This window comes from Cygnus olor, chromosome 1 (assembly GCF_009769625.2).
Source record: "Cygnus olor isolate bCygOlo1 chromosome 1, bCygOlo1.pri.v2, whole genome shotgun sequence".
Lineage (NCBI taxonomy): Eukaryota > Metazoa > Chordata > Aves > Anseriformes > Anatidae > Cygnus > Cygnus olor.
Genome location: NC_049169.1, coordinates 126001703 through 126019497, shown reverse-complemented (window position 1 = coordinate 126019497; position 17795 = coordinate 126001703). Strand labels below are relative to the sequence as shown.

General features: G+C 40.0%; 1 protein-coding gene across 11 annotated transcripts in view; it reads left to right on the top strand.

Moving 5' to 3' along the window:
* Positions 1–17795, top strand: part of CNKSR2 (connector enhancer of kinase suppressor of Ras 2) — a 219174-nt gene that overhangs the window by 176620 nt on the left and 24759 nt on the right. For 6 of the 11 annotated variants that reach the window (XR_005813857.1, XR_005813854.1, XR_005813856.1 and 3 more), the window contains 3 exons: positions 751–851; positions 1992–2532; positions 5532–5602. Coding sequence is in view for 5 of the 11 variants with exons in the window: in XM_040532074.1 (XP_040388008.1) it covers positions 751–851; positions 1992–2532 (642 nt within the window). In the remaining 6 variants the exon portion in view is untranslated. The remainder of the gene's footprint in view (positions 1–750; positions 852–1991; positions 2533–5531; positions 5603–17795) is intronic. The other 5 variants (XM_040532074.1, XM_040532057.1, XM_040532065.1 and 2 more) reach the window with 1 other exon arrangement.

Here is a 17795-nt window from a genome sequence, read left to right as displayed (position 1 = left end):
AATATAATTGTCGTATTCTTCCTTAGCAAATCACCTTTATGTTCATGCTTGGGTTACAGGACAGCAAGCAACTGTTTTATAAAGAAGATGTGATCTAAATTTTTCTGCCTTATCTTAAATACATCTGTTTGTTATTAGAAATGTAATTGAAAAGTTTGGGTAACTAGTAGGATAAAATTGAGAAAAAAGGTAGAAAAATAACTTTGATTATTCACATGTGCAATAGCCACTACGTATTTGATATGTCAGTTGGTGTCAATTACATTTGTTAACGTTATTTGCAGTCAACAAGACTTTTGCAAGACACATTTTTCATCTTTTCTGTTCAGAAAAAAAGAAAAAATACTTTTATTAATTTCCAGCCAATATAAGTACAATCATAATTATTTTGATGATTTTCTAAAAATTTGAAAATATGATCGTTATTGCATTGAGTACTATCTATGCATGTAGTATTTATAAGGTGTGTACAAGATTAAATGTGTGGGGTTATTGTTTAATATCTTTGCAGTTAGGTTTGATATACCTCATAACGTTTGCGTTTTGTGTTGTTTTTTTTTTCCCTCTTTACACTAAAACATTTCCAAATTACAGCAGCTATCATTTAGATTGCCAGCATTCAACTCGTATATAACTTCCAGAATTTCCTAGGATGTAATTTCTAGTTGCTGTTGTGAAAACAAGTCTGTGATATACAAACAGATCAAAATATGTTGGAAGTTTTTGATCTGATATGTATGTAACTTGTAGATTACTGGAGTGAGAGTGATAAGGAGGAAGCTGACACTCCATCGACACCCAAACAAGACAGCCCCCCACCCCCGTACGACACATACCCACGGCCTCCTTCGGTAAGTCACCTGCCTAATCAGGAATGACTACATAAAGTCACTTTTACCTACTCTTCTGTTTAGAAGCACGTGCATGCACATATTAGGGCAATCTTCAGTATATTTTTGGAGCCATACTTGACTTAAGGTATTTTTAAAGTATGAGCTTAAAGTATGAGCATGTATGAGCATGTTAGCTTCAACAACCATCATTGCTATTTCCACTGGTGTGTAGAGAATACATTTATAATCCCACTCATGTACAAAAATGGATTAAGTTACAGAATTCTTTCTTCCTCTTCTTAATTCATGATAGATCCCTACTCAGCCATGCAATCCCTCACCTCCCCCTTACCTTCGTCTTTGACAAAATGTAATACTTCAGTAACAACAGAGATTCTTAAGGTACAACAATTTTGCTGTAAAGATTTACTGTAACAAATTACACTTGAATTTCCAGAGAAATTCCAACATAAAAATGTTCTTTTATATAGCCAACAGTGATATTGGTTGTTCTATTGTCTGTGAAAAAGTAGGCTTATCTATAAATCAGAACAAAAGGAGATTTGATTTTTATTTTCTTTAAGCAGTTGTTGGTATAAAACTAGTGGATAGACTTCTCATTTATTCTCCACAGAGAATTTTAATTTTCTTGTCTATATATTCAGACTGTTAACTAAAGCATCTTACTTGAATATATTTTTAAAAATGCAAAATTTTTGGTTGAGAAATTGGGGGTCTGGGGAAAGATAGTGTTCTTGAGGTTTAATTTGAATGCCATACTTTATTTTCTAAAACCATAGACCTTTGAAACCTACTGAAGCTCTGCAAAGACGATTACAAAGAAATTTTTGGCAAGATAAGATGACAGTAGGCATTTGGATGGGATTTTTAAGGTAGTATTAATGGACCGGGCATCTCTCTCCTATGTCTTCCACAGAGCCATATTCTACAAAGTTTTCTGCAAATAATTGCATTGGCTTCTTTTATTGATTAAGGGACATTTTGTAGGAATAAGTATCAGTAGCAGTGTGGGAATAAGTTTGCTGCCTTCATTACCAAACTTGGTGCCATCGGTAACAATGAAAAGTACGTGGTTATTACTAGTGGTATGTCTTGGTCTACACTGATCTGAAGGTTGCTCCGTTGCTGACCTTGCAGATGAGCTGCGCAAGCCCTTACGTGGAGCCCAAGCACAGCCGGCTGTCCTCCACGGAGACCTCCCAGTCGCAGTCGTCGCATGAGGAGTTCCGCCCGGAGGCGGCGGGGAGCGCCACCGACTCGCCGGTGCGCAAGACGGCGAGCCAGAGGCGCTCCTGGCAGGACCTCATAGAGACGCCGCTGACGAGCTCGGGACTCCACTACCTGCAGACGCTGCCACTGGAGGACTCGGTGTTCTCCGAGGCGGCCGTGGTCTCCCCCGAGCACCGGCGGCAGTCCACCTTGCCCACCCAGAAGTGCCACCTGCAAGACCACTATGGCCCCTTCCCACTCGTGGAGGGTGAGCGGATGCAAGTGCTGAATGGCAACGGGGGGAAGCCCCGAAGTTTCACGCTGCCTCGGGATAGCGGCTTCAACCACTGCTGCCAGAGCCTTTCAGTTGGTGCCGCTGATCACCACGAAGAAGCGCAGCAGAAGGAGGTGGAGGAGGAGGAGGAGGAAGAAGAGGGCAAAGCAGCAGAAGAAAACCAGGAAGATAAAAGTAAGTATGGGATATTTCTGTGGCTTTTCGACAGTCCTGTTCGTGTGATGTAGAAGTTGTTTTTTCCTTTCAACTATTAATAAAAGAAAAAAAGAACAGTCTTCCAACATCCCCCATATTTCACCAGGTCCTCTGTTTCACACCTCTTTAATCAGCCTTATGTATTAAGGCCTAGTAAGCTGCCAGAGTGCTACATGATCTGTCATGATCACCAAACACTTCCCCATTGGCTCGTCACCAGCTTTGTCCTACTAGTAATTCCTAGTTGTAAGTGGATTTTTCTTCCATGCTTTCTTCCCGCTTCCACTTGCACAGTATTGTCCCCCACTGACACGTGTACGTGTCAGGACATACTCAGTAAAGTTTCCAGCCAGCCCCCGTCTGGATTTTAGAAACAGTAAATCCTGGAGTGCAGGGTCCGGCTGTCATTGTGTAGTATCTAGGCAGACAGGTCACAGAACAGCCCAGAACCTGAAAGAAGTTGAAAAAGAGAGTGTGTTTTCCCCTGTTCCTTAACTTGTGATTTATAGTGACAGAAGTTCAAAAAATATTTCAAAACAAATTATAAAAATATTAGAGAACAACTATGTGACCAGCGGGGTTTAAAAAACAACATAACCCTGTGTAACTGTCTCTTACATGGCACATTAACTCCATAGATATTAGTGCTACTTGTCAAAGGTAATCCGAATAAACAGGGAATGAGGATGGTCCCTGCTCCTCTTGAATGTGTAAAAACATTTCTGTGTCTGTTTCATGCTCTGTCCTTCACTGTCATTTATGGAGCTTCTCAGCATGTGTTGCTAAGCAAAGTTCAGTTCATGCCCAAGTTGTCGGGTCTGTCAACAAAGCCTGCATCCATGAATTGTGGGGTTATGCTATGATTAAGTTGCCTGGAGTGGCAAGGAAGACAGGATGGTCCTGAAAATCTGAAAGGGTTTTTGCTATTTGGTTCCTTCAAAATCTTTTTTTTTTTTTTTTTTTTCCCACTACAGTAAAGAAGTATAAAAATGGTAGAGAGATAGGAAAGGGTAGTGAAAGCTTTGGGTAATTAACTACCTGCATAAGTTAATTCTTTAAAGTTAGTACATTTGTTGAGCATTAAAATTCATATGGACGTTATTTAGTCTACATGGGAGAGATCAAGAGTTTTCCGTTTTCCTTATGCTTTTGTTAATAGGTTCTAGACTTCTCAAATTCTTGCCTTTGATAAAACAGTGATTTCATTTGCAGATACTACATCTGATGCCATTAAAAGGAGAAAAGGCATGATTTGAGTTGCATTCATGCATGGCACTTGCCAAAAAGCTCATACATTCATTAGGGTAATATCAGACTCTTACTGACTGTGAAATGAAGCTCTTTAATTAACAGGGTTGAGTTTCATCAGCTGGGCAGAATGTGTTATCCTATTTTTAGCCTTCAATTTTGATTTTCAAATGGGTTTTTACTGATAGCTATAAAACAATATAAAAAAAAATGTTCTCAGTCACTGGAGCAAAAGTAGCAAGGAGACTTCCCAGTGGAGTATCTGGGCTGTTTGGGCATTACAGAGGAATCCTGTTGGAGGGCCTAAGATGTTAGTTGTTTTAAACAACAGTTTTAAGGCCTTTAGGGTTCCTGGTAACACTTTATGGTGTACAATCCAAATTAAGGGCTATTGCTCAGACTAACAAGCCAGAACTTGGGCTCTTCTCCACCTTTGCATACCAATTTGCAAAAAGGGAGAAAAAAGTTTAATTTTCAAGTGGTCTGCCTTTATACACATACTTCTATTTTTCTTTAGGTGAGGAGGTTTTCTTGGTTGAAGCATTAATGGGAGATTGTTTTTGAGACATTAATGACCAGCTAGACACGTAAAGTGTTCATGGTGAATTATTGACCATGAAATTATACAAACAGAAAGAAAATTCTGTTTAGTCTGTTGAAAAGTTTAAGTGCTGAATTGCTTGTTGCTATGGCTACAGTGTTCTGTTTGCAACACTGGCTTTTTCCATCTTGGTTACCAGTAAAAAAAAAAAAAAAAAGAAAAGAAAAGGAAAAGGCAGAAGGGATTGTGTGCAAGGGGTCTTCTCAGTCGCAAAATCCCAATTTCTGAGCAGAGAGGAACGAGAATTGCTTGTAACCCTGCTGTCAGCATGGGTACCCGTGAGTGTGCTACCTCATTGCCTCTGCAGCTCTGTTGATCTGGGAACATAAAAGCTTGCAGCTGGAGGGAGAGGGGGGAATCCTCCCCCTTTGAGAGAGGTTTTAACTTCTCCTTGAGCCTCCCCTGCAGTGGTATCAGATGAACCTTCTAAATGCATTTATCTGCCGTACTCATTTGTGATCCTGACATAGTTCTATACTCTTGGATGATTCTGTGTGTTCCCGTGTGTACATGTATGTGGTTCAAAGCTTGATCATTCCTACTGCTGTTTGTGCGGGACGAGGAATACAGCTCCTTCATGCTTGTGGCTGTACAAGTCAAATGTCATTGCCAAAAGTTTGTTTTTTCAGCTTTTTGTTTTTATGTTCTCAATTTTAAAGCCTCCTGAGTTCAAATCAAGTCATGAAATGCAGTCCTGTTTCTTCCAACTTCTTTTGTGGAAATGTTTTGAAAGAGCCACGCCACAAATGAGGAGCTCTATGCTTTATTTCAGATGCTATCCTCAGCTGCTATAATTTACATAGTTCTGTTGACTTTCTACAATGGCTACACTGATTTGCAGCAACTAAGAATCTGCTCTCTGTTAATCACTACTCTATGCCTGAAATAGATATTGCAAGAATTTCCTGACACTGCAAATAGTTCTGTGTATCAGTTCTCCTGTAATGCCTAGATATCTCATGGTAAAATAAAAATATGGGTTGTCCTTTCCTGTCTTTATCCATTAGGACCTAATTTTGTTGTGTGTTCGGTTGCTTCTTTTTGTCTCATTATATCACATTAACACTGCACAGCTAACTTTTGATTATTTTATTTCCCTAATTGGATGACTTTTGTGTAAATCATTTAGATGTTTTGTATTGACACTGTCCTGTAATGGTCGGTCTCTTGCTTTTTAATGGAAGAGGATTCTCTTGTGAGGTATTTGTGTTTGTCTGTGACTTGTGTTTGCTCCTGAGACTATGAAACAGAAAACAACATCCAGAGCTGTGGCACCAAGCATCCCTTCTTGCCATGATGCTGCGAAGTAGCCACACACAAAGAGCGTGGGAGTGGCATGGCACAGTGCGTTGTGTGTCAGTGATTCAGTTGTGAAGGACATGTTGTGCCTTTTCAGATCTGTTTTCTGCTAGTTGGAGGTAGCAGAATGAGAGAGCTGTGTGTCATAAGCGTCACTGCCACCCCTTCCCCTTGGGTCTCCCTGTTGTCCACGCTCACTGTGTTTTGACATATTTCACCACTTAACACCAGAGAGAACCTAGGATCTTCTTGGCAGACAGTTATTACTTCAAAGTATTTTTTGGTGGTTGTTTTTTTCATTTTCATTGGCTTCTTTGGTCTGTGGGAAAGGAACAGGAATGACTCCAGGGTCAGCATTTAAGAGAAGCAGGTACTAGTTCTCTGCAGAGTGTAACTGGAGTGGACCCCACTGACCTACTTGAAGAGAAACCTGCACCTTTTGTGCTTACTCCTGAAACAGTGTGTGGAGAGCAATAGTGTCAGTGGGAGTCCCTGCACTACCACCAGCGAGGGTGTAGTAAAAGACACTGAAAGTAGTGTCTCCCACACCAGCCACCAGTTGCAGAATGACATTCAAGGTGGCAGTGCTTTCACAAAATAGCACAGATGGTTTTAAGGGCTCTCTTCACTGGCAACACGCGCAGTTTTGCACGCTGTGCCCAAGAAGGTACATCTGTGGGACATCCTAGGTGTCATCCTTGACTCCTTCAAGGAGGAGTTTGTACTAGTAAAAATATGCTCTGAATAAGGTCAGGTATTTCAAATTCTGACATAGAGGTACAGGGAGGCTTGCCTCTTTTAAAAAGAGGACTGTACTGTGCAATAGAAGTGCCATCTCAGAAAGATCGATGTTCGATAATTACTACATTGTGAAGTAGTACACAATGTAACACTTCTCGGTTTTACTCCTCTGCCTTTTGGATAGGGTATCTTTTAACTTTGGCAGGGTTTAAGCAGCAGTGAAATGTGGGAGTTAGGATGAATAATGCACAAAGCCTGGGTTGTGCACACTGGAGCTGATGGTGATGTGTGTCTCAAATTAATAAGATGGTTTGCTTTTCTGACAGCCTCTTTCCATTTGAGAGAGAGGATTAGTAGTGTCCTGTCATCTGACCACCTAGTTAGTTTTACCTGCACCAGGAGGCAAGGGAGAGGCCATTAAGATTTTCCCCTCTGGAATTTCTCAGGTTAGCAAAGGTGTGCACACCTGCTAGTGCCTTAAATAAGCAGAGCTATGAGAAATGACAGGTCATGTTTCACATTAGAAATACTCCTTATGAGGCTGACAGATCACACAAAGTACAGCACCCTCTGGGACGCTAAGGAGGATGTTATTCTAACTTAATACATCCAGCATCAATCATGTAAAAACCAAAGCATTTGCCAGGGTTGGGTTGTTCGGGTGTGGGGGGGGGAGGGTTGTTGTGCGTTTTTTTTTTTTTTCTGCTCAGCATCTTTCTGGGTGGCACAGCCTGTGCATACTCGGGCACTGAAACAGAGTGAGGGAAAGGCTGTTTTTTTCTTTTCTGAGCCTTGTGTTCACAACCTGGCTTTTAATTCGTAATTCCATCGTGAGCCATTCTGTGGCACCCATCTGTGCATTTGGGCCCCTCCCTGCTGAGGCTACCAGCGCCAGGCGCCCAGCCGGTAGCTGTGCTGGTCACTCAGAATGATCCTGGTGAAAAATTCAAGTTATCTTAAAAAATACAACCTTATGCTTGTTGGCTTATACTGTAGATGGCAAACCAGCGGTGCTTTGGTACAGATAGTTTGTGTCTCCAGAAGAAATTTTTGTCAGTGGCCTGCTGTTTCAGGGAGGAAGGAAAGAGGAGAAGCAGGACATGACAGCGGCTGACATTGACATATTGCCTGACCTGATTTCCAAAGCAAACACACAAAATGTTTGGAGGAACAGCATGCATCTTCTGTACATACTTTTTTCTTACTTTTAACTAGACCTTTTGGTGCTTCATTCGTCATAGGGTCCAGTAAAACATGAGAGAACTGTTGTATTTAAAAATTCATAGGTGGGGAAACAGCATCATTGATAATCTAGCTTATATTTCAAGCTAAAGCTTTTATCATTGTGAAATGTTAAGATCCATGTTTATCTGAATAGGAATTCCTATAAGCATCCAGAAGCAAGTACATATTTGGAAAAACTGTCAGCCCAAATAAGAGCTGCTTGATCATTTTCTAGCTGCCATATAAGTGTCTATGTTCAGTTGTATGTATAAAAATATGTTTTAGACTATTATGAAGACCAGCAAGGATAGACAATTACTGGGACTAGGCTTCATACTTCCTGCGCCTCTTCTTTAATTCAAAATTTAAAATTTATTTAAAAAAAAAAAAAAGGTTTTCCCATCCTCATGAGCAAAATAAACTCTATTATGCAAGTGTTTTTGTATTCTAAATAAAAATGACAGGATACAAAATCTCTGTATTCTGATTTTAAATTTCAATTGGAGGGGAAAAAATTGCCTGCGGTACTTGAAAGCCAAATATTGAATCATTTACTGAGTAGCAATTCAGAAAGCAATATGGGCTGTCAACAAAAATAAAAGTAGTTTAGTTTTATGCCTCTTAGTGTTTTTAAATGTGAATGCATTTTACCCACAAATATGCTGCTGCCACATTTAAATTTTAATTGATTTCCATTGCTCATGCTGCTAAAAATGCAAAGGAGAGGTGAAATTCAAAAATAGAAATTTTATAAGGTGCTTTCCTACTCTTATTTTGGTTTTAATAGCTTTGGGTGGGGTGTCATTGCCAACAAAGGTCATCTGTTTTTTCCCGAGATGTGGATTAAATGGTCTTTTTACAAGCAGAAGAAATAGAGATGAGAATTTCTTAAACGACCATTCTTTTAGTGTACTTTTCTTACAGAGTATCCTCAGCTGCATTACTAAGCTGGTACCTATCAGTGGAGCCATGCTACCAGAGGCACCTTCAGGTTAGGTCATGGAGCAGACGTATGGACTTGATAATATATTTCTGCCTTTTTTTCCCTCATGTTCTGCATTGATTCTCTTGTTAGGTGTCATTTAACTGATCTCTGGTTTGCCTTTAATTTTTCTGTTTCTTGGGATAAACAAGCTCCGTCACTGCCTCTGCCCTGTCTCAGGCTTTCCTTGCAAAAAGACAGCCCGTAAGTGGCAGAACACTTCACGTGCTGTACAGGAAAGGCAGTCCAAACCCTCTAGGACTCCCTGCTTGCCATGCAGAAGGGTATGTGAGAGTTTCCTAAATTTTTCTCAATAGCAATATAAAAAAAAAACTTTTTTTTTTCTGCTTGTAGATACTCTCCCCACTTACAAATGTGCTTTCATTTTAAAAAGCATAAGATACTCACATTTCTTAAATGAGGATATGTAGCTTTTTTGAAATTTTGTGTATGAAAAGGAAAAACTGAAAAAGGAAAAAATGGAAAAATTACCATGTAGATTCCCATTAAAAAGAAGGCTTTCCTATCCTAAATTTGATACCTACATTCATTTAAAACCTGAAAAAAATATATAATATTTAATTATTTACATAAATCTTATTGCAAGCTCTCTGAAAACTGGGCTAAAGACACACTCAGATTTGACCACTGCAGAAAACATGAGGAAGCCATTTTTTCACTGGGATTTTTGTTGAATTGTGATAGTTCCTCTCTGAAATGCAAGAGATACTTGGCCCAACCCCAAAGTTTTGAAATGCAAAGGAAACACATACCTATAATGAAACAATTTAGCCAGATATTGTGTGCAGGAGAATGTTCTTTTGAAATGAATAATTTTAAAATGCTTTTCTCAAAGCTGGAAAAAAATGAAACTTTTTCTATACTGTATTACAAGTAAGTCAAAAGAACATGACACAGTATTGGTAGGACTGGGAGAACAGAGGAGGGCTGCAGTCTTTTTGGATTATATTTGTTTCATTGCCACGTGTTACCATCTGCTGACTGTGGCTCTCAGGTTCTTTCAAGGTAACTATTAAACATAGGCAGGGAAGGACCTGAGTCATTAGTGCCTCAGAGAACATAGGAGGGATGTAGTTTTATTAAACTATTAGCATGCTGAACTTCTGTAGTGTCACCATGTAAACATGCTTTCTTGTTTAATTACTGTCAGTCATGGGAAGCAAGATGAGATATTAAAACCTGCAGGGATGGGATTCTCAGTGCAAGCAGTCAGCATTTCACTAGATTTTTTTTGTTGTTGTTGGAAAGGAGAGTAGGGAAAAATGTTACAAAGCAGTTTTGTTTGCTTAAATCTATTTTTAAAAGAGTTCTGGGTTCATGGAGTTAAATGAAGTTAAAAGAAGATTGTCTTGGAAGCCTATGAAATAAATGTTGCGGGGCAATTTTTCATGAATTTTGCTAGGGCCTCAGCCTAGTATTTGGCTGACTTCCTTTCCTTTTAGCGTCCAGCTGCTGCTTCAGAGTGTCCCAGATCTCATGAAGATCTTGTGTCCTACCTGCCAGCCCTATGCAACTTCCTCGAATATTCTTGGACTACTAAAATGGCATTAGATCCTTGTGTTTTGGCTTCTTAATATCTACTTACTTGTTTCCAAAACCTTTCCACTGAAAGAAGGCAGCATATGTAGGCTAAAATCTTGGCCCCTTTGTAGGCTCTGGTGAAACTGTAAGTGTGCTCTGCAAGTCTTATTTACAAGTCTGTGTATTTATATGTGGAAGTGACTTCAAGAGGTTATCCAGTGCAGCTCTGTCCTCTAAATTTGGAGCTTCTATGCTTACCAAATCTGTCCTTAGGTACCCTCAGTGGTGGGCATTCTTCAGTCCCTCCAGACAGTGCTTTTCCTCTTTGCTGTATTGAAAAGGAATTTACTTTTTCTTCTAATGGATATTGAATTGTTCCCTCTGCATTTTAAGCCTAGTATTTCCTGTCCATTACGGCATGGAGAAAAAAACAACCTGCTCCATTACAGCAGCTCTTTTTTAAGCTGAAAGTTTGTTAGGAAGGTTGATCTAGTTTTTCACATACCTACTCTTTTCTAGACTTCTGACCATTCTTGCTGAGCTTCCCTTGGTTTTCCAGCTGGCCCCTGCCTCACCCAGGGCAGCAGCATCCAAATCTGGGTGTAGCGCACCTGGCTGACACCTGGAAGATTGCTTCACCGTGTTTTATACAGTCCTGCTTTGCAGTCATACAGTACTTCACATTCCACTTTCTGTTGTACAGTATGCTAGATAAGCTTTCCTGCTTAACTGTTATTTTTCTTGCCTTAATGAAGTTGATTATTCCCGTGCTTCCCACAAATCCATGTTAAGTAGCTCAAGTTGATAAAAAACTCAGGTGATTTAAAATATATAACTAATTGGGCTAAAACCAACCAACAAACAAACATGACAGCTTGTAAACTAACAGCATGACTAGACAAAAAAAAAAAGCCTTGCAGACTAGCCTGATGTTTGCCAAGTTCTGTCTCTGTTAGCATAGCATTTACCATATTGTTATATGAAACTTGGCAAGGGGATTTCATCCCTCCAAATCATTCCCACTTCTAGGACCATACTCCAGCAGTCTGGGAAAAATTTCCTCCCAGTTCTGTCTTTGTGGATTGTATTAGGTTTGTTCTCTTCCACCATCCACATCATTACTAAATTCTGCAAAGCAGGGCACCCTTGGGAGAACCCCACAAGGTGCAGCTGTCATTGCTAGCAGCAAGCCTCTGGTATCTCCTCTGTCTGGGCTTCACTTTTGCTACCAGAGGGCACCTTGTTTACCTGAGGTGACTAATGCTGCTTGCTTCTGGGAGCTGAACTTCTGGAAGGAAAAGACTGCCCTTGTCTTATACCCATTCTGCATCTAAACAGCAAAGATAAGCGGGAAGTGGAGGCTCATCCTTCTGTTAGTTGGAAATTTCATTGGTCCTCAAGAGCTTAACACTCAGAGTTTATACTAATCACATAGGTTTCATTTGTAAGCTTTCCCGTTGTTTTTCAACATCAAGCATTGCTAATTCTTATGAAACAAATATCACAATAATATGGGTTTCGTTTGTTTGTTTGTTATATGGTAAGCCACGTATTCAGGCAGTTTTGCAAGGATCTCAGTTCTCATTAAATAAAAAATAGATTTCTAGTTGTTTTTTTTTTTATTTTGAAAAATTGTTCAAAAGCTGGAAGATAAACAGTTTGTCTCCTTTTGTGGCCCCAGTTTGTGAGTTTTGGATCTAGTTGATAAGTTAGCACTCCCACATCATTGTACCAAGTGCGATGCCATTAAGTAGTATGATGTCATGTACAAAGTGTGAAACAAGTTCTCTGCAGGATTTTACTGTATTTACATGAAGAAAATGACTACATTTTAAGTAGGATGGTCACTTTCTGGCTTCACATTTTGAGCATTTCTAGCCCAAATAATAACAGCTAATTATTTCTTCTCTTCTGGGTTACAGAAGCATGAAGTTTGGCCTTTCAGAATACAAAATATCACCACTGATTTGTTTAGAAGTATTTGATTTATCATCATTAGAAAATGAGGAGAGAGACTGCCAAAAAAAAAACACTTTGATTTGAAAACAATTTTCAGGCATGATTTAATCATACAAAGATTTATAGTAATCCAAGAGGAGGTGAGATTAAACAAGCCTCACCTGGGAGATTTTTCCTGTCTGTAAACTCAGGGGTAGGCAGATATCAGTGGTACTGCAAGACCTGTACACAGGGTATGATTTTTATGCTCCTTACCTATCTAAACATTTCATGTCCACGTCTGAGCTGGTCTGCTTGGGTTCCCATCGTGGGGAGAAACTCTCCCTGCACAGATGGGTACGACCTCAGGCTGCAGGAGGATAAATTTCATATAATGGGGAGTGGGGCGTGCAAGGCTGAGGGGAAACACTTTCTGCTGCTCCAAGGTTATAAAGGAGGGGAGTGTTTGGGTGGGGAGGAAGTTTGCCTTGATGGCTTTACCCAACGAGGCTAGTGAGAGTGGCCGTGCCCAGTGATAGGATGAGGGGGAAATGGCCTAAAGTTGTGCCAGGGGAGGTTTAGGTTAGTGTTAGGTCAGAGGTTGGACTGGGTGATCTTGGAGGTCTCTTCCAACCGAGATGATTCTGTGATTCTGTGAATACATAAAACAAATTACTGGGGATCATCACAAATTTATTTCTGTGTTAAATGAAAATGAGATTTTGGTTGCAGTTGGCTGGCTCAAGGGGGCTCAGTGATATGCTTCCGTGCAGCAGCGACAGACATGGCTTGGCCATGTGAGGGGCTGGTTTCAGCTATCACAGCATTTCCTATAAATGCAAAGTAGTCGTTAGAGACCACTTGAGAACTGGTGACTACGAGACCTAGAGAATTAGGGAGTATTTTCCTGTGGTAAAAATAGCAAAATCTGTTTTCGAATTCACATAAAAGTATTTTAATAACCTCTACATTTGGCATGAAAGTGTTATTTTTACAATTGTACAATGTGAACTCTTGAAATCCAATATGAAAATCATACTTAATCTATAAAAAGCTTGAAGCTGCTTATTCAGAGAATTCTTCTGCTTCTTTACTCCCTACTAGAATATACCTTAGTATTTGTTTTCAACTTTTAATTAAGAAAATAAATTTTAATTTCAGGAGATTTTCTTTTTTTCTATTATTCAAGCTATGTATATGCACAGACTTTTACAGTAGAAAATCTATATTTTTAACTTTAATGTAATGGTTTTAGGGACTCCGCAGTCCAATTTACAAGTTCTGCTCACAGATGTGGCCACCTTATAGTGGCCATCATGAATTTCATATTATACACAGGCTATCCTTGCATCTTGACAAAGTCAAGAAATTTGATTCTATGAACATCTTGCACAGTCTGTAAAATACGTGTGAAGTATTTACATAGTAAAAGAAGTGGAAAACAGGGTGTGTTTTAGTTTTGCTGGGAATACTTTTTTTTTTTTTTTTTTTTTTAAAGAAGGCTGAAATTTTTGGTTCCATTAATTTTTGAACTATTAGTAGAAAGTGGGAGTAAGTTTCAGGGTTTTCACAAGGTGAAAAAATGATTGCCTTGGAGACTCACAACTTGGAAATGGCTTTTACAGTTAAGGAAACCCAAAAATGTCAGCCAACTTCTTCTTGCTCTCCTCCATCCCCCCAAAAAAACAATTTTCTAAGCTTGTACATGTTGTGGCTAAACAAGACCATGGGATTTATACTGAGAATACAAAAGTCACTCAAAAGAAAAGGCAGGCTCTTAAGTCACTTTTGAAAATAGCACTTGGGCTCTTGATCGACTTTACTATTCCTGACCTTTAGGGGAGGCTGAATGTGGGAGGCGAGGCCACAGTCAGGAGGCCACGAGCAGCCAGCACCATCTCTTGGAGCCAGGGGACACCTGCAGTCTTTGGACTCCTACTCAGAGGAGATCAGAAGCAGGGCAGGGAGATTTCATATTCCACCCAGGTTTGGCTCTTATGCCAGGGCTGCCAGGAGGCTGCGCATGTTGCTGAGCATCACTGCTCCCCAGGACACTGGGGAATAGGAGGTTGCTGAGTGTAACCAAATAAACAAAGAAAGGAAAGCAGACCCCGCCAAGACAGTGGAAGCTTAGCTTACCTGGACAATAGGATAGGAAACAGCTACTTTCCACGAGTCGTGATCTGTAGTGCTTGTTGGGAACAGACAGGAGACATTGGGGTAGCTGGGGAAGAGAAGGTGAAATGCAGTGGAGTGGGACAGCGGCAAGACACTGAAGACTACGAATACATCTGTAACAGTGAGGATAAGCTGTGGAACAAGTTTCCTTGAGTTGTGATTGGTTTTACAAATGAAAATCCCATCAGACTTAACACTGTGCCATGACTGAGAATGATGGTGTTATAAATCTTTCTCCCTGTTAGAAAACCTGTTTTAAGAACATTTTGTCTTCAGAGTGGCATATTTCTCTTACAAGAAAACCTAGTGTAAATGCATTCACGCTGTGTTTGCCTTTGTTTCACAGAATGGTACGGCTTAGCATGCTGTGCAGGTGAGTCAAGCGGATATACTTTATGTTGGGGCCACATTCAGGTGGGCTGAGCTAGCACACCAAACCATTTCCTCAGCCCAAGTTATCCTCTAAGGAGGAAAATCCAGCATAACCTCATGATTATGCCATAAACTCTGCAATATTTCTGCCCATAATTAGCTGAAGTGACAGTTACTTTTGCTGAATAAAACCTTCTCACAGTGCTCCCTTAACTCATGTCTTCCAAAACCATCACCAGAAGCCTTTGGTGAGACTTTTCTTCAGATAACTTACTCATTTGTACCATACTGAAATGGAGTAGATATTTTAAAAAACGAAGTCATAAGCCTGTTTCTTATTTTGTTCTTCTATTTTTTGTATTCAGCTTGTGGTTGCTCATCTTTTGCAGTTGCCATAGCTAGCTCCATTATAAATGACCAAAAGCATATAGGCAGATCTTCATCTCTGTTTCCTGGGATTTATTAACGTCTCCTCCTTTCAGGGCAAATATAATTTTAGTAATAGTTCCACACTGGGCAGGGGAGGTTGGTGTCTACACTTACGCCTTTAACTATGGCATTCCAATTCTGAAACCCCCACATGCTTATGCATACACCTGCTGATCCCATAGGCCTTGCCATTGCAAGGGGTTGGTTAAACAACCTTCAGACTAAGCTGACCGTGTGCGTGCTGTATTTCGTAGTACACAGACAAGTGTTTCTGAGCCCCATTACGTAAACTGTAGCCACCAACTTTTTTTTTTTCATCACTGGTAGTTGTGCTGATATAGTGCCTCACACCATACTGTAACCAGAAAAAAAATCAATTCTTGCCCATTCCTACCTTGTATACTTTCTCATAAGAAACTTGAATTGAGAAAGTTCTTGTTTTTCCACACCGTTTTTATATAAATGTATCACATAGTACATACTGAACTTTGTTACCTCTGTAACCACAGTAAAATCTTTAATATATCAGATAAAAGCAAGGACACTATAAAAGGTAGTATGATCTCTATGTATTTCTGAATGATTTTCCTTGGGTCTCTCTTCCAGAAGCAATCTTGTTTTCTGTGCTTCTTTTATGTTAGTTATGAAAGACATGATATAAATCAAAGATCAGTTCATAGCCTAATTCTATGTTGTTGCACCAGGATAATTCCTCTAGAACCTCTCCACCTATATTTCTGGAATAAAAAATTTTTATGAAGATGAACATAAATTCAAGTCACTGCAAATTACATAGGCGTCAGTGAGAAGTCTAATGTTGTAAAGCCTATTTGGAATATCCATGTGTACTGGTAGCAATTCCTGACGTTATACAATAAAATTAGTGAGCTTTTTGCCATCAAATATGCAGCTTCTTTAAGAGAGTATTCCTTGCAGAATTAAAGATTCACTAAGTTTGTGTTTTTAACTATTTTGTCTTTTTGTCTTGAAGCCTAACTTTTCCATTCTGCACAGCAGATGTGGGCTTAGTAAATATTTCCCAAAATGTTGAATTGTGTAGTTCTGTATCTGATCTCAGACTCTTAGCTATTTGCAGTTTTAAAAAAAAAAAAAAAGGTAAAAGAAAAAAGAAAACAACAAAAAACTGCAAGTGCAAGTGATTGCAGCTGGAGAGCAGCTGGAGAGCATTGAGCCTGAAGTTTCAGCTAACAGCCTGCCTTGAATAGTGCCTAAAAACACATTTCTAGGGAAGAGTTAGAGATCTCTTTGTGGAAGAGAAGATTCTTCTAAAAAGTGGTTTTATTGCTTTTGAATTTGGGTGTACTTTTAGGCATATCATGTGGCAACAAGGAGTTGCATGGTTTACAGGCTGGAGAGAAAAGCATGTCCTTTGGTTAGTTTTGAATCTATCACCCAAACTTTCAGATGTTCCTTGTAATGGAAGAGGCAACAATCAACCTTTTTCTCTGCTTACTTGGTGCATGTGTGTACTTGTAGTTGTACAGACCGCTTATTATCTCCCTTGTTTATAGGGATGAGCAAGTCTTGAATGGCTCTAGACTGTGCAATCACACTTCGCAGGAAAAGCCTTTCATAACACCAATAATCCTAGCTGTCCATATATGTACCTATTTACTGCTTTTTTACGCAAGAAGGCCAGAATGGCATATACTCTTCAGCGTGTGACACATCAGAGGTTTATACTATAGCATTTTAATGTTTTCTGCCTAATCTTTCTGTATTTACTCAGAAGTAAAAGACAGACCTCCCACGTTCTCTGGTTTCGAGGACGCTGAGTTGATATTATTAACAAATATTCTGCAGTCATGGCTTTGCAATCCAGAAGGAGAACTAATGGAACTGTTTGTTATAAGGTGGTTCTGCCTTACAGAGAAAAAAAATAAAGGTGTCATTTTGATGTAGGCGATACATAAAAAGAGAAATGTAATGCTTGTTCACATAAAAGACTGTGAAGGAGAAGGAAGCTAAAGAGACAATATAATTACTAAAAGAAATTAACAGTGGGCATAGGTAACTGAGTGGCTTGAGAAATTACTCAGTGAGGAGGGAGGCTGCTACAGTGGGATAGGAACAGAATTTAGTTAGATGATATTCAGTGTTTTCCAGGCTGTAGAGGTGCTAATATTTTCTTGGTTATTGACAATGTTTTGATAAAATGCACTTAAGCAAACTGAAGTGGAAGTGAGTAGCCAGTTGCTGGGAATATTTCCCTTGCAGAACAGCCCAGGCTCGTGCTAGAGCTTACCGAAGGCACAGAGGACAGCACAGGTGACTGGTCAGAGAAGACACTTGGACAGAAGCCGCCCCTCAGAACCAGCCTCTTTGGGCTGACCACCCTCTTGGGCCAGGCAGGCTTACCTGGCAGTTTTCAAGGCTGTCTGTTTTTGTAGGTGAACCCCCAACAGTGTTAAGGGGTGCTTGGTCACTTCTCCCCTGGGCAGAGCAGGACCCCTCTGCACCCTTTTTGCAGAGCAGCAGCAGTGCTTGCTCACCTGGGGATTGCAGGGGAGTGGGCTCCTGTGTGCTCAATGCCATCACCTGGTTGGATGTCTTTTTTTTTCTGGTATTAATTACCTTTGAAATGCATCTCCACTTCCCGGCAGATTGCTATGGCAACTCTGGGGTAGGTTGCAGCTGCAGAGCTGCAGGATTCAGCCACCATGCTCC